The 22,130-nt window shown below is 47.2% G+C and overlaps 2 protein-coding genes across 16 annotated transcripts in view; one reads left to right on the forward strand and one right to left on the reverse strand.

Annotated features, from left to right (window-relative positions):
* Positions 1-22,130, forward strand: part of RALGPS1 (Ral GEF with PH domain and SH3 binding motif 1) — a 378,783-nt gene that overhangs the window by 218,182 nt on the left and 138,471 nt on the right. The window lies entirely within an intron of this gene.
* Positions 12,172-22,130, reverse strand: part of ANGPTL2 (angiopoietin like 2) — a 35,233-nt gene continuing 25,274 nt past the window's right edge. Inside the window, exons 3-5 of the mRNA XM_003940615.2 lie at positions 18,780-18,973; positions 16,741-17,011; positions 12,172-13,931 (exon numbers count right to left, since the gene is read on the reverse strand). Coding sequence (XP_003940664.1) covers positions 13,732-13,931; positions 16,741-17,011; positions 18,780-18,973 — 665 coding nt within the window. The 3' untranslated portion in view covers positions 12,172-13,731. The remainder of the gene's footprint in view (positions 13,932-16,740; positions 17,012-18,779; positions 18,974-22,130) is intronic.

A 22,130-nucleotide genomic window follows, 5' to 3' on the forward strand; every position in this document is an offset into this window, starting at 1 on the left:
TTGTTACTAAAGGTGTGAGTGTGATTTTGACTCCTTTTAATGCAAATTTTAGAGCCAATTGGCTTTACTTTGGTATAGTGAGTTCCTGATGAAACATAATTTTCAAAACACTGAGAGGAAAAATATATTACATTTATAAAATAAGACTCTTCGAATCAAAAAATTTCTTGCAGATTACTTCAAAGTGTGAAAATAGTTTTGAGAAATAAGTCAGGTCAATTAATTGGAGCTGATTTTATCTGATAGCAACTCCTTGCAAATACCTGTTTAGATTGCAGTGATAACAAAAGCAAGCAAAGAGCTTTGAACAATGTCTACATCATTTGTTTATAAACAGCTGTATTGATTTAGGGGGTGTTTTGTTCTTATTATTTCCTTCAGGAAATAGCTAAATTGGAAATGTGATGAATCTTAAATGGTTTAGAGCTGATTCTAAAAGTAACCATAGCAGTGTAGAAAATTATGATCTCTCAAGGAATAAAAATTAGGTATTCTAACACTTCTGGTAAGTAAGAAAACATTTGGAGACATTTTAAGAAAATCTACCCAGACTTCTAACATGTGAAATAAATTTCTAGAACTAAGTTATTCCTTCAAATGAGCAAACCTTTCCATTTTCAAAAAGTAAGTTATTTGCAAATATACATTCTAAAGTTTAAAATCAAGACAAATTATTTCCAGATATCAAATAAACAGGGTAAACTGTTGGATACCTGAAAGGACTTTCAAAAAGAAGTGATCATTGGTCAAAAAAAGTGTTTACTCTGATGCCCTAAAGCCCCTCATTCAGCAAGGTGAGTGAGGGACTCATGTGCTGAGCCGGAGGGCTGCAGTCATCGGGCCCCTCTGCTAGGTGGGTGTGCCCTCACTGCAGTTACTACATATTGAGTGGGTGCTTTCGTAGGTCAGTCACACACCATCCCTGCCCCTGTGGAGCTCACAGTCTGGTCATGATCATCAGCACTGAACAAGAAACTTCAAGTGAGCTGAGCATTATGAAGGAAAAGGCAAAGGAGCAAATCAAGGGGGCCCTAGCTAGTCTCAGGGAACCAGGAAGGGCTTTCTGGAGGGAAGTAGAGTTCTGGAGGATGAATAAGCTGGGTGAAGAGGTGGGGAGGTAAGCATTTTACACAAAGATGACAACTTGTGCAAGAACCCTAAAGTGAGGAAAAACATGTTTGTTAGAAAAACTGGCTGGAAGTAGAGAATGAGGGGGAGGGTGTCATGTGGAGCAGCTGCAGTGGAAGGGAGGGGAAGATTGCTTAAGGCCTAGATGTGGGAGTGGGGGCCAGGGATGGGGAGCCCAAGGCTCTGACCGACCTAGGAGCAGTAGGGAGTCATGAAAGGGTATTAAGCAAGGACACGCTGGGTTGGATTTGCATTGAACACATATCACCTTGGCTGCAGCAAGTGGCTTCGAAGAGATCAGGCTGGAGGAGTGAAGGCCAGTTAGGGGATCCTGTAGAAGCCCATGATGAGTCACTGTATTTCAGAAATTGCCAGGGAGGGGAAAAGCTCTTTAAAAGCAGTTCGTTTTGGAGCAAAGTCTTGTAAAGACCTAAAACAGTTGTCAGTGAGTATATCCCTGATATCTGATAAAGACACACAGCATGTCCTTGTCCTCTGGTTTTGAGAATCCATTTGTGCATCTAAACTGTGGGCCCCCTTAAAGCAGAGAGGAAAGAGCAAGCACTGGAGGAATCAAGCCAAGGATGCAGTAGAGCTGCTGCTCCCCAGAACGGGGATCTGAGTGGTGGCTGTTGCCCCCTTGATGCCACCCCAAGACCAAGGTGCAATAGTTCCCTTGTCAGGATTAGCAACAGTGTTAACTGGCTGTTCCCACGTTAGCCAGCATATAATGCCTAACTGAAAATATTCCATTCCCCATACAGGAAATCCAGCCTTTTTTTCATTTCCCCACCCCACGTTTCCAAGGTTCCCCAAGGAACACTCATTTGTTCCACAGATCCATCCTGGTTGCTGCTTGGTGCCTCAGCCAACTGCCTGGCCACAAACTTCTCAGCCCTCTCACTGGTCCCCTCCTGCTTTTCCCAACTGGACCCATGTGGAACCAGGTTCCTTCCTTAGCTGGAAAAGGAGGTGTCTGTCAGTCCACAAAGCTTAAGGCTGGATTCTGGTCTGCCTGCCCCTGAAGCCATAGCCCATGCTCCTTTTTCTACTCTGCCCTGCTGGCCACATGCTACAGGGGCCAACTTGCTGCCCTCCCTACCCCAAGCCCAGGAATCCTTTGAACAAATCTCCTCTTCCCTGAGTCTAGGCATTCAACCCTCTCTGGGATCCAGCAAGCAAGAAGAAGCTTTCCTCGACCCCAGGCTCTAATATGCTTTCCTTTTGCAGTCTCAGGATTTGTTACCTTGAAATTCACTTTCTGTTTTTGTTTTTTGAGACGGAGTTTCACTCTTTGTTGCCCAGGCTGGAGTGCAGTGGCATGATCTTCACTCGCTGCAACCTCTGCCTCCTGGGTTCAAGCAATTCTCCTGCCTCAGCCTCCCAAGTAGCTGGGATTACAGGCACCCGCCACCATGCCTGGATCATTTTTTGTATTTTTAGTAGAGATGGGGTTTCACTAAAAAGTCACATTTTTTCTGGGACTCCATAATCTTTCTCATTTCTTGCAAAAGGCCAGTGGATGTTATTAAAACCCCCATTTTGTCAATGAAGAAGAAAACACAGCCTGACTCATGACTTACCCAACATCATATCCCAGGCGGATACCAAGTTTAACTCAAGATCTCATGCGTACTGCTAGAGTTCCACCCAGCCTTAACTTATGCATCCTCCTTTTAATATCTCCATCTCCATGGAAATAAACAGTGGAAGGAAAACATGTGGGGGTCAAGAAAGGAGCACTAGGGGGAAAGGCTTGTTTCCTGCATGCTTTGCTGCCCGGGGCGAGAGAACCTTGTCCCATTTGTCCTTTCTGGGGCAAAGGGAGCATCTGCAGTCAGCTTTTCTCTGGGTCAAAAAGTTTTGTCTGACCCTGCAAAACGAGGTAAGAACATAAACTCATTTTGTGCAAGAAAAACTGTTTTCATGGTAGGAATCTTTATACTCATTAGGATTACTATTCCTCTTTGACTTCCTTGAGATTTTTGGATTTCTAATTAGAAACTAACACTAATTACAAAAAGTCATGTTTATCATTTTACTGTGTGACTGCACTGTATTATCTCATTTAATCCTCCCAACACTCCTTCCTTTGAGGGAGGCATTATTTTTAACTTATTTCCTAGCTGCAAAATATGAACAAGATTCATATTAAAGTTCATATACTAGTAAATGGTGATATCAGTGCTTATATCCAGGTCTGACTCCAGTGCCCAACCACTAACCTCAGAATATGCCACATGTTCCCCAGAACAGGCTTTTAACCTCTGGGAAAAACCACAGGTGAGAAGGAAAGTATCTGTAAGGACTCTTCCTGTGTGGAACAAGGAGACTTCCTGGTGGGAGGTCCTGGAGAAGCACACTGGCTCATGGGTAGGGACCGAGTGGATTGAGTGGACAGTGGTCTTTTACTGACAAATTCTTATTGTACCCTCATACCTGGGCTGGCCCTAATAAAGAAAAGGATTGGGGCAAAGGAAAGACTGGGGAGCTTCTGCATCCTCAGGACCAACCTGGGGCCATTGGAATGTCTCCTTGCATTGTTGCAGAGAGGAATAGTTAGGACGATAGTCCTAAGAACCTAAAGATTTCATATAGTAGACCGCTTTTCAGATGGCCCCCAATGATTTCTTTTGAGCCTGAGTCTTGCATTGTCACCTGGGCTGGAGTGCAATGGAGCAATCTTGGTTTCCTGCAACCTCTGCCTCCCAGATTCAAGCTATTCTTCTGCCCCAGCCTCCCTAGTAGCTGGGATTACAGGTGCCTGCCACCATGCCCAGCTAATTTTTTTGCACTATTAGTAGAGACAGAGTTTTACTATGTTGGCTAGGCTGGTCTTGAACCCTGTCTCGTGATCCGTCCACCTTGGCCTTCCAAAGTGCTGGTATTACAGGTGTGAGCCACTGCGCCCAGCCAACGGCCCCTAATGATTTCTGTTCCCTGGTATTCATATCCTTGTATAATCCCTTCCCCTTAAGTGTAGGCAGAATATAGTGATTTGCTTCCAACAAATATGACAAATAATGAGCTGCCCCTTCCAAGATCAGATAATTAAAGACTATCCTTTTTATGTTGAATGCTTTCCCTTTCTTACTCTCTTTTGGATCATTTATCTTGGAGGACTCCAGCTGCTCTGTGTTTGGCAGTCTTGTGGAGAGGCCCATGTGGCATGGGATTGAGACCTGCCAACAACCACGTGAGGGAGTTTGGAAGAAGATTCTGCTTAAAAGGCGAGCCTTCAGATGAGACTGCAGCCCCAGCCAACAGCTCGACTGAAGTCTCATCAGAGACCTTAGCCAGAGACATGCAGCTAAGACACCCAAATTCCCAATCCACAGAAACTGCAAGATAATAAATGTTTATTGTAAGAGGATAAGTTTTGGAATAATTGGTCACACAGCAATGGATAATGAGCACATTGCACAACCTTTATCACTACCCCACATTTATTACTTTGTTGACCAATCTGTATTGGGACAAAATCAACTGTAAAACTCAACACATAAAGAACTATAACACTGACCTCTAGGGCAACAGCAAGTGCTGGACCCCTCTCAAAAGCTAGTTTTGGGGTAGGGGGATTTAATAGGCTAGAGAGGGTGGTTGCTGCTTTGAGAGGTGAAGAGTTCTTGCAGTTCTGTAAGGAAGATGGGTGCCTGGGGATGACTGATGAGGATCTGAGAGGGCCTGGAAGGCTACCCTCAGGAAGCCTGTCATTTCTTGATGGAGTGTACAGTGGGCTGCTGAGTACTCAGGGGAAACGAGGATATATCCTTTTTTGTGACCATCCAGAAAGGCATTTGGTGCCCACTCATTCTTTTAAAAACTTAAAAATTACAAAAGTAACACATTGCTTGTTAAAAATTATGTGAATCATTTTTACATAATTCACATAAAAGAATTTTATAAAGTGAAAAGTGAATGTGCCATTCTTCTTCTCCCACTTGCCAGAGGCAGCCAGTGTTTGCAGTGGGTATATGTTCTTCTAGACATTCTAATCCACAAATCCAAATGGACGTGCCTGTGGAGGGTACATGATACTGTGCTTTTTAATCAAAGTGGGAAACTTTTACATGTATTGTTTTGCACATGTAAACTGTCAGAGATACTGTACAGTGGCAGTAAATCTAGAACTCCCCTGTTCTTTCTGGTAGCTTTTTGGCACTCACAGATATATGGGCAGTGTGTTGGATATCGTCTGGATGAGTGCTGATTTTTCTAGCTGTGCCCCAACTGATAAATATTTAGGCTATTTCTAGTTTTTCCCTTTTACATATACAAGTTGAATATACCTAATCTGAAAATCCAAAATCTAAAACATTTTGAGAGTCAACATGATGCTCAAAGAAAAGCCTCATTGGAGTATTTTTGGATTTCAGATTTTCAGATTAGGTTTGCTCAACAGGTGAGTATAATGCAGATATTAAAAACTCTGAAAAAATCTGAAATCTGGAACACTTCTGGTCCCAAGCATTTTGGATAAGGGATTGCTGCAGCTTGTAGCGCGGTGGGGAGCACCCTTATCTGTGTCTTTACCCTCCTATTAGAGCACTTCTGAAACACTGAGTGCTGGAAGTGGAATTGCTAGGGCAAAGACTCTGCAACTTTACAGTGCCTACTGCTGGCATGCCCTCTGAAATGCGTGCAGTTACATTTCCACAAACAGGGTATTAGTATGCCTATTTTTTCTACGCTTACTAACAGTGGATATTACCCACCATGTTTTATTTATGCTAAAATAATAGGCACAAGATGGCATTTAAAAAAATATATACTTTTCTCTGCAGCTCCAGCCAGGCCTTCAGGCCTTCCACCCCACTGATAAGCCACCCCTTGCCCTTGCTTTTGCTTTCTGAATATCTATCCTTATTCCCTCTCCCTGTGCCCCCAGCACAGCCCTGCACTGCCCTGATTGATGAAGAAAGGCTGCCTTGCTGTTGGGTTCCTCTGGAGGGGAGGCTGACCTAAATCTATCTCCTGCACACTTGCCTGGAGCTTAGTCAACATTCCAGGCTTGGAGAAGGCTGTGTGCTTCTTTTAATCCTTTTCCCTTGTTGAGATGACTAGGGCGTAGGCATCTGTCATCACATGGCTCCAGAAGGGAATTCTGATTCCACTCCCTCCACATTAACTGTCCTCCTAGGCTCTGGGTCATTCCCAGCTCTGCTGAGGCTTATGGCAAATGTGTCCTATCCTTCCTTAGCCCAAGGAGCCCTCTCCTGGTACTGTGAGATGCCCTTCAGCTTCAGGATATGATGCAGCTGTGGGAAAGGGAAGATTTTTTGACCAGCCTATGGAGGTAGATTTATTAATATCATGACCATGCAAGCACAGAATGGGACAGGCAGATGGCCCACCCACCTACGAGGTGCTGCATGTGGCAGTGCTGTGGGAATGCCGTGCAGATGAGAGAGATTGTCTGTGTCTAGGCTCCCAGTGCTGCTGAGCTGGCCCAGGATGGCCATTCAGGAGAGACAGGGATACTTGAATGTCTCAGGAATGGTTGGTATCAAAACATCATGTCTACAGGGGCAGAATCCCAGGCCAGGGCTGTTTCAGGCCTGACTCTGGGGTCTGAGAGAGACCTGTAAGCAAGCGCCAGGCCTGGAGGCATAGATATGGGAGAGGAACCACCACTACTGGAACCCAGTTGTCAGATGATGAGGAGTAGGGTTTGAACCAGGTAGATTTGGTCATCTGGTGACTGCCAGAGCATCCACAAGTAGGATGTTCAGAGTACCAAAGCAGGGGGCTGATGAGTCTGTAGGCTGTAGGACAAATGGCAAGAAGAAGAGGAGCTGCAGGTCTGGCAAAGGATTGGTAGGCCCACGGAGCTGCGAAACATTTCTCCAGCACTGCTCCTTATTATTCTGTGTCCACTGTTTGAGATAAATGTGGCAGACAGCTATGGACTAGCTTCCTGACATCTAGGGACCTTCTGATACCAAGTTGCTGCTGCTGCACAGGCGGGCTGGCTGACCACCTGACATACCTACTCCTGTGGGCAGGAGGCTCCATAGACTGTGATTCTCAGACATATTACTGAGTGATATGAGGTGACATAGGAGCTGTAGTGTGATCTCACCTCCTCCCTGGGTATAGTGATTGATGCTATATAGCAGGCGTCCCCAAACTTTTTACAAAGGGGCCAGTTCACTGTCCGTCAGACCATTGGAGGGCCACCACATACTGTGCTCCTCTCACTGACCACCAGTGAAAGAGGTGCCCCTTCCTGAAGTGCGGCAGGTTGGGGGGCGGATAAATGGCCTCAGGGGGCCGCAGTTTGGGGACGCCTGCTGTAGAAGCAGAAGCTCAGGAATCAAACTGACCTGAGTTCACATTCTGAGTGTCAGGCTGCATGCACTTGGACAGATCACTTACCTCTCTGATGAAAGTTTTCTATTATGTTGAAGAGAGAGTAATTATAGAATCCACCTTATAAAGTTGTTGTGAGAATTTGAAGAGCCATGCGTACTTGCTGGCACATGGAAAGCACTCTATAGATGGTGGCTAATATTAGTGCTATCCAGATGAAAATAGAGCTAAGAAGATCCTATCAGTGAGAACCCTCTTGCCCCCTGTGTCTAGAGAGACTGTGGAGAAACACAGCATACCCAGGAAGGGAAGTGTACCCAGGAAGAGGCCCATCTGGGAATAGCCAGGTGTCATGTTAGTTAGCCACCTGGCCCTAGAACGGTTGGATATGATTTCCGGGATAGTGCAGGGGTCAGCAGCAGAGGGCCTGGGGAATAGGATCCCATCTGGTGAGTAATGTCTGGCTGGCAAAATACGGTCCTGGAGAGGATGGGGACCAATAACATCTGGACTGTAGTCAAGATATCTTTTTGGATATAGACCCAGCCTGTGACCCCCTCCTTCTCTGGGAACCTGGGAACTTCCCCTGCATGCCAGCAACAGTGTTCCTTCTACCTAGCTCTGCTCCAAGGCCAGAGCCATTGAGTTGGGGTGGATACCCAGCCCCAACTGGGCCAATTGGATTTTCTGCCTGGGAGCTAGCATTAGATCGTAGATGTGCTGGCACTCAGACCAGGAGGACATGAACTGAGAAATGTCATTTGGTACCATGTGCCAGAACAAGTGCAGAGAATAGTCCACAGATAGATGCATGATGAGAAGCAGAGAAAGAGACCCTGCAGGAAAGGGAAAGGGGAAAGGAAAGAGCAAGGGAGAGGAGCTGAGAAAGTTGCTGCCTTGCATCTTGAAGACTTTCCAGGCAATTTCTGGTTCCTGGCCCTTGTGAGGCCCAGCTGTGTCCCTGCCCGTGGACTTGGGGAGATACCTCGTGTCCTTATGTAACCAGCTTATTAAATGAGTTGGACTCAATCAGGTGTAAGAAGAAACCAACCTCATTTTTCCTCGTGTCCTTTTGAGCCTACTCTGTGGACTTTTCTTTTCCTAGTCAAAGTTGAGAACTTAGCAGGTCCCTTGGTCTTTCAGGTGTTAGGCATGAAACAGCCCAATAGTCCCTCATTCCAGATAGTCCAGTGTAGTAATTACAAGTCTGGACTCTTAAAGCTGACCAGCTGTGGAGGCCTGGATTGGGGGAAGACACACGGTCAACTTATTTGTTTTGAGACAGGGTCTCTCTCTCTTTTTTTTTTGCCCACCTGGAGTGCAGTGGCATGATCTTGGCTCACTGCAGCCTTTGCCTCCCACCTCAGCTTCTTGAGTAGCTAGGACCATATTTGCATGCCACCATGCCAAGCTTTTTTTTTTTTTTTTTGTAGAGATGGGGGTTTCACATGTTGCCTGGGCTTGTTTCAAACTCCTGGGCTCAAGCCGTCCTCTGACCTCAGCCTCCCAAAGTTCTGGGAGGTATGAGCCACAGCACCTAGCCAACACACAGTCAGCTTCTTTGCTAGATCCCTGCCAGTTCCATTGCCTCCCCAAACTGTTCACTGAGGTTTCTGGCCCTTGGAAACAGGGCAGGAAAAAGTGAGAGAGAAGGGCCCATCTTTCATAGCTGTTGGTAATTGGTAACTCAGAGCTTGTACCCTGTGGGTATGCCAGATGCTTGTGCAAGCAACCCAGCTCTGTCTTTCCCCCTCTTGGCTGCTGCTGCTTCAGAATCTCCCTTTGGGCACCTCTGACTTAGGTCCTTTGATGCATTAATTTATAGCTCCCTTCCTGGCTCTTGTACTTCCTGCCCTGCCCCTGCCCTCACCATCTAGGCAGCCCTCTGATCCTAGGAAGCCTGAATTTGTGCCTCAGTGGGCTGGCCTTGTGCTATCAGCATGGGTCCCTCTTCCCACTGCTCTGTGCCCCTGGCCCTGAGTCAGACAGGAGTGCTTATGCCCTCTCTTATCAGGCTGTGGGAATGACCCCTTGAAGTGCCTCTCACTTGACTGAAGGTGGCAGGGACACGTGAAGGACAGGTCGTTCTCCCCTCCCCAGGACCTTCTTTCTGTACTTCTCACACAGCTTCAGGGAAGCCATCAGCTAATACTGGAGAGCCAGGGCGAGGCCATGCCCTTTGCAAAGATGATGTCACAGCTTTTATCTTGTCTTTAGCCTTTGGAGTCTCAGATAAAACTAAGGCAGAAAGAGTGTCTTAAACATGTTTGTTACACTTAAAAACTTCCCTTGTTTTGCTTAATCTAGTCATGTGGGTTTCTCTTACTATAACCAGAGTTTTTTCAAGTTTGTGTGAAACAGATGAGGGGGACTTGGGAGATCAGAGAGGATACCTTGAACCCTCTAAGAGTGGCTGTGAACTGTGAACATGGTACACTCCCATTACCATTGTTTTCAGTAATTTGAAGGTTTCTCTTTTAGTCTTGCTCAAATCGGCAAAATTTGGGGAAGGGGGTCTTGTTCAGTGTCGCTTGCTCAGAAAACATCACTGTCTTCTGGCCCTGTTCCCCATACAAGTCCAGCAGCTGGGTGCCCCTTATCCCCCAAGTGACCAAGGTATTGGCTAAAACTGGGATACAGGGGTTTGGCCGGGGCAGGAGAAAGTCTGGAATTCATCGACTTCCTTCTGGGTCTGCAAATGCAATGCACCCACCATGGAGAACTTAGTAGGACTTCTGTGATTGTAGGCCTTAAAAGGTCACGATGGGATAGGAGAAGATGGTCTGGTTGGCCAGTCTCTAGGATGCTGACTGGCTGTCTTTGCTGGCAAGTAGAGCAATTCACTGAGTACCCTGGCTAGGTGGTTGGACAGAGGCCTCCTGCCCCATGCTCTTCTTCCATGCTGCCAGCTTAGTGAGCTGATTATCCCCACCTTTCATTTTCTCCACATCTCTGATGAGCTTATTCTTTCCTCTCCGATAAAGCCTGGGTGTGGTTTGATTAAGATTCAGGCGTGGGTACCACGATGGGGTTTGGGAGAAGTAGCCAGTATCACAGCCTGCTATCATTCGAATCCTAACTAGTTTAGAAAAAGGGTGGCTCTGCAGTATCCAGCATGGCTTTCCAGAGCTCTCTGTTTGGGATTTTGGAGCCAAGACCAGTGACCAGTAAGGTTGGACCTTGTTTTCCTTTGCCCTTGTTCCCTGTGTCCCACACACTCCACTCCAGGTGTGTGTGGAGGGGTGACTGTAGTCTGGGACAAGATTGAGATATTTTCTTCAAATACCATTCAGATTCCACTGTGATCCCAACAACTGACTAGGGGCTTAGGAGAAGGGAGTTGAGAACTCTGGCTTGGTGCCTGACACCTGGCACCTTCTGGATTAATTGCTGCTGGGGCATTCTTACCAGCAGTCTGACTTCAAGTGTCATTTTTGCCTCTTTTGTAAAGTGAGAATAATGATCCCTTCTTCACAGAGCTTCTGTGACGGTGACATAAAACAAACACACACACACACACACACACACACACACACACATTTGTTTCTAAGCACATGGTAGGCTTCAGTGCATATCAGTGCATCTCTAACTGCAGCTTTACTAGAAAAAGCTGTCATATGGTTGTGTCACTTGGTCATTAGGTAGAAGGATTGCTGGGGTCCAGGGTATAAGTGCATTTACAGTTTTGATGTATACATTGGCAAGTTACTCTTCAAAAATATGGAGTCAATTTATACATCCATCCATAGTGACACATTTGTCAATTCCCTTGTCAACATGGAGGTTGGCTTTTTTTCATCTTTGCCAATCTGAGAGGCAACACATGATGGTTTATTCTTCATTTATACCACCTCTTTGATTACTGCTGAGGTTGACATCTTGTTTACTGGCCATTTGTGAGTCTTCTCATGTGTACATACACTTTGCCAAGTTTTCTATTACAAGATTTGCATCTTTCTTGATTTGAAAAATGTTTTAGTATAGCATGAATATTCTCTATTTGCTGTATATGTTTCAAATATTTTTCTCTTGTTTGATATTTGCCTTTTAATCTTGGTCATGTTTTTTGTTTTTGTTTTTGGAAAGCAGAAAATTTGAGTTTTGAAAAAAGTTGTATCTTTTAGTCTTTTCCTTTAGGTTTTGGGGTTTCCTCTTATGCCTAGAATTACTTCCCCGACCCACAGATTTGCTTTACAAAGAGACAGTTCTGGTGGCTAGTGTGGAAGTTGGATTGGAATGACAGAGATGAAGGCTCCTGGTCTGGAGCCTGTTGTGGTAGTTGAAGGGAGAGGAGATGAGAGCTTATGCTAAGGCAGGCAAGATGGCTTGGCCTAGAGGGATGGATTGTCCTTGGCAGGGGAAGGGAGGAGTTCTTGTTTTTGATCTGAGCAATTGAGTAACTGGTGCCATTTGGTGAAAAGCGACCAGACCTGGAAGACAGGTGTGGCAGGTGCTAAGTGCACTGCCCGTGAGGTGCTTGGAGGACATCTCCTGGAGATATCCACGACACAGCTGGATGTGAGGGAGTGGAGCTTCAGAGAGCCATCTTGGCATGAAGTACTTTTGTGGTATTCTGAGGGTATAGGTGGAAACCAGAGATAGGGAGAATGTGATTTAAATGATTTTGGTGTGTGTCCTGGTGCCAAATCTCTTCCTGGTTTTACTTAAAGAGGCTCTGATACGGGAGGCCCCAGGAAGGCATTCTAAAACAGTAACACACAGTATAGATACATCCAAATAGCACTGATGGCTTTTATTGCAGATTCATAACATTACAAGGATAATCTGGGAATATATTTTTTAAAAACCCTCCCTTTTTTATACACAAAACATGCTACATGGTACACTTGTGAGAAATGCTGAGGTAATAGGCACACACCCAGACATGGACAGTACCAAACATCCAACATCTCACACAGCCTGGCCCACGTGCCCATGGGAAGGGTCTCACCTTCTTGACTCATCCCTTGCCCCTCCTTGGCAATAGTCCTGGGAGTGCTGAGGCTGACACTTCGTGGCCAACAGGACTCAGAAAGCCACCATACCGTAGTGCATCAACTGAGGGGTCCGTGGCCCCTGATGATTCAGCAACTCATGAAAAGTGGCCCATTTTCATTTTTGTGGCACTTGTTCTCCAGGAAAGTATAGTTTGGAGATGAGATGCAGACTAGTCAGCTGGAGAGCGTGGAACCTCTGTTCTGTAGCCAGCTGGGGGCTCTGGTGATCTGATGACTTCTGTCAACCAATTATCTCCTGGCCAAATAGGTTATTATTTGTGTGAAGACTAAAATGACATGTAGGCTAAAGTATGAATAGAAGATACAAAACTGCGAGTACATTATTTATACGGCTGATGGAGCTTTTGGCCTGGCCTCCCTTCCCAACCAGAAACCTGGAGCTCAGAGTGTTTCCTACTCAGAAGCTGAGGAATTTTGCCTGGAAAGAAGGGACTGTGCCACGGAAAAGGCAGGGAGTAGGTAAGCAAGGAGTACAGCAGAGTGGAAAGGGGGCCTTGAACTGCAGTGAGTGGCCAGGGACTGACACACAGAAGGCACTTAATGAAGGCATAAGTGGGTGTCGGATGGTGAAAAGTCCTGAGAATGCGGGAAGTATGAAAATGGAGGGGGATGGGTTTTGAAATTTGATTAGGTGCCAAAAAGGATTGTTAAGAAGCTGGGAACCCCTATGTGCGAGATTAGCATTGTAGACACCCTGGGACAATCCAGGCACACAGATGCCAAGGATGATCCTTTCAATTGAGACCACAGTCTGTGATCTGCCCGTAGACTCAAGTAATACAACACTAATGAAATGCTTTTCTCCTAAGAGCAAAGCTGCCGGTGACAGCTTTAACATCTGAGAACTGAGTATATGTGTATTTAGGTATCTATATATGGATCTAGATATATCACGTGATGTATATCTAAATGCATATATATGTGGTATACACACATGTGCACAAGGGAGGCTCATACACATGTATATTGTGAAGGTATTTTGCAGTTCTGTTTTTATTGTAGAGACTTAATTTAAAGAAAGTTGTCTGTAGTCCTGTCCTTTCCTGGAGACATGAGGGGCTGTCTGGTGTGAAGGAAAGTAGGAGGGACAGAAAACACTGTATCGATTCAGTTTCTTCATCTGCTACAGTGACTTCGGAAAACAGAATCCAGCACCCCTGTCCTCCCAGCCTCAAGATGAACTGGTGAGGAGTTGCTCTTTGTGCTATGGCCAGTGTGACCAGGGTGGGCTCCTGGCAGTGGCCATGAGAAGTCAGGAAGGGGAGCTGGCTTAGTGGAAGGTGTTGGGGTTGGGTCGGATCATCATCACCACTTTCTTGAGTGAGTAAGAGCCTCCTCGGAACTCAGCCCAGTAGACTCCATCCTGGTAGCGGCTCCGGTAATGGCCCCCGCGGTACCAGACCCCATTGAGGTTGGAATGGGCACAGGCATTATACCACCAGCCTCCCTTTTGGTAATGGGCACAGTTTCCTGCAAGAGAGAAGGCAGTGAGAGGGTGTCTGGGAGGAGGCCATTCTACCTGTGTTGATAGTTTTCTTGGGGCCTTCAGCAAAACCCTCTCTGGGAGGCATCTGGAGCAAGAATGCTTGAGAGGTAGACTGTCTTCATGGGTGGCCAGAGGCCATGTTTCAGGTCTGCCTTTGAGGCTCAGCTTTTTTTTTAAAGATGAAGTCTCACTCTGTCACCCAGGCTGGAGTGCAGTGGTGTGATCTTGGCTCACTGCAACCTCCACCTCCTTGGTTCAGGCGATTCTTCTGCCTCAGCCTCCTGAGTAGCTGGGACTACAGGCGCCAGCCACCATGCCTGGCTAATTTTTTTTTTTTTTTAATTTTTAGTAGAGATGGGGTTTCACCATCTTGGCCAGGCTGGTCTTGAACTCCTGACCTCATGATCCACCCGCCTTGGCCTCCCAAAGTCCTGGGATTACAGGCATGAGCTACCGCTCCCAGTCAAGGCTCAGCTTTATAAATAACTAGCTGTGTGATCTCAGACAAATGACTTAACCTCTCCCAGCTGCTGTATTCTCATCTGTCAAATGAGAATAAAAATGATGCCTGCCACACAGGACAGTTGTTAGGATTGAATGAGGGTGTGTACTTGACACTTAGCCTAGGGCTGGGTGCAGAGGAGACCCCAGGGGAACTCCACACCTTGTGTTCTGATAGGAAACAGAGATGGCCTGAGGTGGGCAGGGAGGGAGAAAAGCTTCTTCTTGGGAATTTTTAGAGTTGAAACTGTTGAGTCAGGAGTCTTTATAGAATGGCAAAAAACGTGTTTAAGATGAAATGCTCCTCCAAGTCCTCCCTGACTTGTATTCCATCCAATTTTTTGTATTACTTCACAAAGGAAAGGTATTTCCATAAAACTCTTGGCATTACCACATCATGCTGAATTTTGCTGCCAAGGACAAGCAGTTCGGAACAACAGTAAAAACTGTGGGAAGGTGCATGCGGGCATGCAGGGGCAGTGGCAGGAGGAGAGGGGCCCCCATCTGCCGGCGTTGTTCTTAATGAAGGGGGAGTTACCAGTTTCCTGACTAGGCCGGGAGGTGAACTCTGTACTTTGGAGAGGGGCTGCTCCAGTCAGGATTGTGGGTTGGAGGGCGCAACAGAGCAGGTGGCCGAGGCTTAGGGATGAGGTGAGGAGGTTGCACTTAGTCTGAGGCAGAAAACAGGAGGGGAGATGCAGCCTAGGTTTTCCCAGAGTTTTTCTGGGGGTCCTTCTGGGCCATGACTCCAAGCCACAGGGACCAAGTGGCAGTGTTGGACTGTTACAGTAGGGAGAGCCTTGGGCACACCATAACTAGCTTTCTCTTTGCCAGCAGAGGCCCCGCACACTTCCAGGGACAAGGAACTTGCCAGCCACTGATTTTGCTGCTGGCTATATCTGAGTTTTGGCTCATAGAACACTCTTCCCACTCCCTAAGGAGGTGGCCCTCCAGAAAGGCTGTAGCAGCCCCCATGTCCCAGGGTCTGACCAGCCCTGAGAGGATCATCCTCCTGCCTTGCTCTTCTAGAAGACTTGGCAGCCCTTACTGCTTTGGAACAAGGGCCTGCTCCTCCTCCATGGCCCCTTTGAGCAGGGCCAGTTCAGTGTCACTGGCTGGACAGAGGTGTCTGTGTGATGCAGGGATGGACAGGTCATGTCCCTCCCGTCACCTGATGTTAGGAGAACTACCCTTTAGAATGTGGCTGCCATAAGGCCCTGGCATGAGGATCCCCTCCACCTTAATATGCAGGTTTCAGGGCCTGCCTGAGGTACAGGCCATTTATAAGACAGTCCTGAGAGCTTGCTTCTCAAGAGGAAGGAAGTAGCCTTCAGACCAAGATCACATAGGAAATAGAGGCAAGAGGGGACTGGATTTGTCCATGAGAGCAGACAGCCTGAGCCTGGAGGCAGCATTGGCTGTTACGAAGTGCCTGTCTCAGGGAGGAGCCTGTCAGGGCCCAGAGGCCTTCATCTCAAGAAACTGGGTGTCAGCCCTGGGAGGCATTAACTGTGTGGGAGTCTGATATCTGGACTCAGGGCCAGACCACATCTGTGTTTTTTTTAATTTTCTGTTTTCTTTCTTGTTTTTTGTTTAATAAAGTCTTCTTAGTAAAGCCCTAGATTTGAAGTGTGTGATCTTAGACAAATCACTTCCTCTCTCCTATCTAGTTTCCTCTTAATAGCTTCCTCTCAGCATTGCACTAGCATTACGTGCAGTAACTGACCATGAATAGAGCCAGCTGGTATGGAGCCCTCACTGTGTGCCAAATCCTAGACAAAGCACTTTAGGTACATTCTCTCTACCCTGCTCCCTACCATGCAAGGTAGTTCTTGTCCTTACTTCCAGAGGCAGAAACTGAGACCCAGGGAGATTTAGCAGCATGTCCAAGGACACATGGCTGGTAGGAGGTGGGGCCAGCACTGGAGCCCAGAGCCTACACAGATGATTAGCTCTATACCAGGTGCCTTGGACAGGGGTGGTGAGGGCACAGCCCAGCACATGCCTTTCTGCCTTGACTCCAGTTGGCTCTGGTATGTGTGATTTGTATGCCTCTTTATGTACCCCTCCCCATTTTTTTAAATTTGTAAATGCCACTCTGACCTAGCTTTGTGAAGGGGACCTATGGGCAGAAGAAGGGACCCTCAGGGAGTGGGAACAGCGTCAGGCAGCTTGGCCCAGCTGCTCATCATCCTGGGATCTTCCCACTTCCAAGCCCTGGAGTCAAGGGCTCTGGCTCTGGTTGACCTCTCTTCCCTGCCCTGCACCTGGGTTTGACTCCACTTTTCCTACCTGTGTAGACATCATGATCTCTGTCCAGGGTGGTGAACTGCTTGCCATTGTGCCATGTAAAGGAGTCACCTGCATTGCCATGGTAGCGCCCCAGCCGCAGCTTATAATACTCGCTCTCAGGTTCCAGGCGGAAGCTGGCGTATTCTGCAAAGACTTTGCGGCCAGACCAGTCCTCCATGGTCACCAGGAGTTTGTAGTTGCCTTGGTTCGTCAGCCAGTAAATATTCTCCAGGCCCAGCCAGTATTCGCCATCAATGTTGCCAAACCCTTGCTGGGGAAAAGCCAGGAGAGTGTTAATGTGGAGTCTGCAGTGCCTGCAGCCAGCAGGTCTGGCTGTCGGACCCTCAGCTCTGCATAGAGGGGCCTGGGAAACAAGCAGAGCATGAAGCAGGCCTGGTTCAGACCCCTACTTCATCACTTAATCTCTCTGTGACTCACACATTATTCAAAAATATGTTGAGTGCCTACTCTATGCCAGGCATCATGTGAACACCAGATTCCTCATTCTTATGTTGGGGAGGCTACATTGCCTTCCCCACAGGCTTGCTGCAGCAACACGTTTGCTGTGGCAAGTTGAGGGCCTGGCACTCAGTAGGGACGCGGCAAGCATTCCTCAGACAAATCCCTGACCTTCACCTCCTTCTCTGGAGATGACTGTGTGTGAGGGTCACATGTAAGCTCTAATGCACCAGACAGGTGTGAGCTGTGGGACTCCCCTCTAGGTCTATCTAAAATCCAGTGGTTTCATGGCTGTTGTTTTTTGCATGTAGTTTTGGGGTCAGCAGTTGAGTGATGGCCACTAAAGTCTTGTGAATAGATGATTCATTAATAATATATATAATTATTATTTAGTATTTATTGAGTGCTTATGGTATGCTGGCACTGTTATAAGAACTACACATAGGTTGTTTTATTAATCTTCATGTCAACTCTAAGAACTAAGTACTATCATTATTCTCCCTAGAATGGATGAATTGAGGCCCAGAGAGGCTCAGGGTCACAGAGTGCCTGAGAGTGAGTCAGGATTTGAACCAAGAACCCAGTCTTAATCATTGCACTGCATTGCCTCTAAGAAAGGAGGAAAAAGTCTCCTCCTCCTAATGTAGGTGGAAGAGGAGAAGAAAGCAGAGACACAGGCTGGTCAGGAGGTGGGGTAGGGGACAACCAGGACAGGGGACTCAAGAAGGGGCATAGCAGAGCCACATGTTCAAGGTATCATGACTTAGGTAGTTTGTGAGCTTCAGTGTCAGATGCCTCAGCTGCAGTCACTACTGGGCAATTCCTAGCTTTGCAACCCTGAGTAAATTACTCCACATTTTCACCTGTAAGCTGGGTCCTTACAGAACCTCCCTCAGGGGATTGTTATGAAATTAAACAAAGTAAGCACGAAAGCCCTTAGCATGGTGCTGACATGGGGTGGGCACTCAGCAAACAGAACTACTCTTGCCTTCCTTAGTGCCATCTCTTTGTTTGGAGAGGGAAGAACAATGTATGGCTGAGTCCTGGCAACTCTCCCTGCTACACAGATGCACATTTCAACTCCCTGGGGACCAGGGAGCCCAGAGGATGGGTCTGGAATTAGGACTTGAGCATTGCCACAGTTCCCTACCTGTACCCTTTGGAGGATTCTCCCAGGGACTGTGGGCCCCTTGGGACTTGCCCCTTCTAGGCTTTGAGAGCAGGTCTTTCTCCATGGAAACCCCACTTGGAGAGAAATGCTCCCCACTCCTGGGCCCCCATACCAGTGTTTCTAAACTCTCACCCTGTCCTGTGGGGCTGCGGTAGTTGGTCTACTAACTCTTATCGTGTAGCAGTTGCTAGTAGCAGGCAGAGGAGGAGCTGGTCCTCACTACCTCTGGGGGGTTTGCGCCATGGCCCCGTCTGCATTCTTGCCTCAGGTTTGTGTGTTGTTGGGGCCGCACAGGCCTGGACTTGGTCAGCACGTACCTCTGAATGGACTCTTCTACTGGTCACTCAGGCCTCTCTTGGGCTGGGCCAGTCACCTTGTGGCAGCACAGATAGCCCCTGCTGGGTCTCACCTTGTATGTCTCCCAGTTCCTGAAGAAATTAACAGAGCCATCCAGGCGTCTCTGGATGACAGTCCAGCCCCCGGGGTCATGTCTCTGGTCGCACCACACCTGCATGAGACGGTTGGTGTTCTCCGGCTTTACCAGGTAGATGGAGCTGGTGTCGTGGCCGTCCTCCAGGGCCTGCAGGCAGTCTCTCCATGGGCCTAGGGACATAGACATGCATACACATCACAGACCTACCTGTCACCAGGCTACATCTCCAGCTGCACCCCAAGCAGGCACAACCTTTGGTAAGGCTCCAGCTCGGAGCCACAGGCCCACAGTCTGAAGTAACCAATTTTTGTTTTGCGAGTTTGATAAATAAATAAAGACAGGAGCCTAGGTCGGGGGGTCAGGATGCCCACACTCCAAGCTCACTCTCCTCTCACCCGCCTCACAGTGTGACTTTTGTCAGACTTCTTCACTCCTCCAAGCCCTCGATTTCTTCCAGTTGTAGAAGGAAGATCATATTTGCCTCATACAGGGTCGTCAGGGTTACTAAGATCATTTGGGGGGAAGTTGCTGGAGTGATTTTTTTCAAGTTCATTATATTAGGAAAAAGAGATGTGGACCTACTAAATGTGGCAATATCGGTCAGTGCCATGCAGGCTCTGATGGCTTTGCTTCTGCAAGGAAGCTCGGTTCCACTGGATTACTCTTTCTGGGTTCCACTGGATTACTCTTTCTGGGGGCCAAGTGCAATTGGCTCCCCGTCAATTCTGACTCCACATCTGCCCTTCCAGTGACAGTGCTTTGTATGACTGCTGCAGCTTTTATGAAATGAACTTCCACAGTCACGGGGGACTTGGCCATGCCCAGAATTTGGCCATATGGCCAGAGACTTTGGGATGTTTCTGGGATTCATTCACTGCTCTTCAATTGTCTTTTTCGGGGGCCAGGTTCCTTTTCAGCTCAATCTGTGTCTTTTCCTAAGGAAGCTCAAGGAGGGCCAGATTATTGGCACTCACACATTCTGAGGTCTTCATTGCAGGCCCATAAACCTAAAGGATGATATCTAGGATACAGCCCAATCCATAGCTCTCTTCTGAAACTGAGACCAGAAGGGTTCTGTGATTCTTTGTGACTACACTGAGGTTGGGCAGCCCAGTCAGAAGGAATGGGTGTTAAACCACAGGTCTTTCAGTCCTCATCACCCCTGCCCATCAACTCTGCCCTCCCCAGGCAGTTTCTTCTGGTCACATCAGCAAGAAGGTACAAACTTGAGTCACCAAGGATCGGGACAAGCTGGGGCCTTTCTTATTGATCTAAGGAACCTTTAGAAGGTCTTCAAGGCCTAGCCATTCAAATACATATTCTGAAAGAACGAAAATCATATTTTGCTTCAGTCTCTTTAAAATATTCCCCACACTGAGACTGGTTAAGGAGAAAAGTGCTAAGAAAGTACCATTGTATGTTTTCTATCAGTTTGTCTGTTTATTCAACAACTGCATATTGAGTCCCAGCCTATGCAGATGTGGTGCTGGGCAGCAGAAGCTCAGGGCAGGGCAGGGTTGCTCTGATGCCCAGCGAGGGAGGACATGACCTCACTACTTCCTCTCCACATGAATTCCTGTAGAATCCTGTCCTTTTTCTTTCTGTGTGTGTTGAAGGGAGGTTTCCATCAGTGGCAGGTATACTCAGCTTTTCCAGTGCAGGTCACATTTCTCAGATTCCTTCCTGGCTGGTGTTTGGGCTTGACTAGTTCACAGGTAATAGTTATAAGCCAGAAAAATTTAGGTTTCTGGTCTCTGTTAGACATCTCAGGTGGACTCTTCCTGAGACCTTGCAGGAAGAAGCCTTGTGTTTGAGCATTCATCCACCTAGAACCTGACGGGAAGGCAGGAACTGTCTTGCCCATTCCTTGGTTCCAGTGCCCAGTATTGCCTCGAGAAGAAAGATTGGTTTGGGTGCTGACAGTTAACCCAGGGGATTTCTCCCTTCATCTTCCAGGGAGAAACTTCTCTCCCATTTACCTTTTGTCAGACCTCTTCTCCAGGAGATGGAGCAGGACGCAATGCTCCCCATCCCTGGGTAGCAGATGGGGCACAAACAGCTGCTTCCTTTGCCAGTGCCACTTCCTGCCTTTCCCCCACCGCCCCCTCAGTATCCTTCCTGGGGAAGAGGAGGCCAGACCTCCAGAAAGAGCATTTGTGAAGAAGAAAAAGGTTTTGGTTGTGTTCAGCCGAAGCCCCAGGGACAGAGGCAGAGAATGGGAGTCTGTCCCCAGCAGCTGGAGCAGAGCGCCGGTGGGCGTGGGAGGCCTCCCAGCTCCTTACCATGTCAGCAGCACAGGAGAGGCTGTTTGATACAAATGCTGGTGATGGAAGATCCAGCAGAAGCCTGCAAAAGAACGCCCACTGACAGTGAGCAGCACAACCTCTTACTGCAGAGCTGCCAGGACTGCTGCAGAATTGTCAGATGTAAAGGCTGCCTTTGAAGGAGGCGCCACGTAGAGAGACTGTGGAGGCTGCTGGGAGAGTGGCAGCCGGCCTCGTGGCTCAAGCTGGGTCTGCCTTTGTGGGTCCCATCAATGATCTCAGCTTTACTTTTGGGATTTCTACCAAGGGCTCTTTCTAAAAGTCAAGTGTTTATAAATGTTTTGGGGCTAGTAGTCCCTTTAAGAATTTGGGGTTGGTTCTCGACCCTTTATTCAGAAAAATACACAGACTCACACAATTTCGTATACAGTTTCAGAAGGTAATGGATCCCCAGAGTCCCATGTTATAAACTCCTTGCTCTAAGAGTCATGACTGAAATAATAATTATTGCTATTATTATGGCCAGTGTGTATTGAGCATTTCCTAGCCACGTATTTCCACAGTGGACCCTCTTGACATTCTTAAGAGGTGGGAAAGCACACCCTGTGGTCACTAGGGTATCCCCTCAAGATTACTGGGTAGGTAAAGGACACAGCAGGTATATGCACCCAGGAGGTGTCCAGAGCTCACACACTAATGTACTCTTCCTTTCCCCCAGTCAGGGTGAACTCAAGAGTAAGGGACCCAGGCTGACTTAGCTCTGTGTCTTTAGAACTAATTTTAATCTTTCCAGGCAGTCACCTAGCTAAAAAATAAAAAATAACAATTTATAGTTCTTCTTTGTTAAGGTGTGAAACTTTTTTAAATCTTTAATGATTTTTTTCTTCTATGTTTACCTTTTGGTGTTCTTTGCCCATTTTTCAACCATTCTAGTGTCTGTTATGATGTGGAAGAAGTTTTCTTTTTTTTAAAAAAAAGGCTAAAGTGGTAATTATTTTAAGTGTTTCTAGAATAATGGAGTAGGTATCAAATTGTGTAGTAGTGTTTAGCATTTTCTGCAAAA

Source organism: Saimiri boliviensis, chromosome 2, assembly GCF_048565385.1.
Source record: "Saimiri boliviensis isolate mSaiBol1 chromosome 2, mSaiBol1.pri, whole genome shotgun sequence".
Classification (NCBI taxonomy): Eukaryota; Metazoa; Chordata; class Mammalia; order Primates; family Cebidae; genus Saimiri; species Saimiri boliviensis.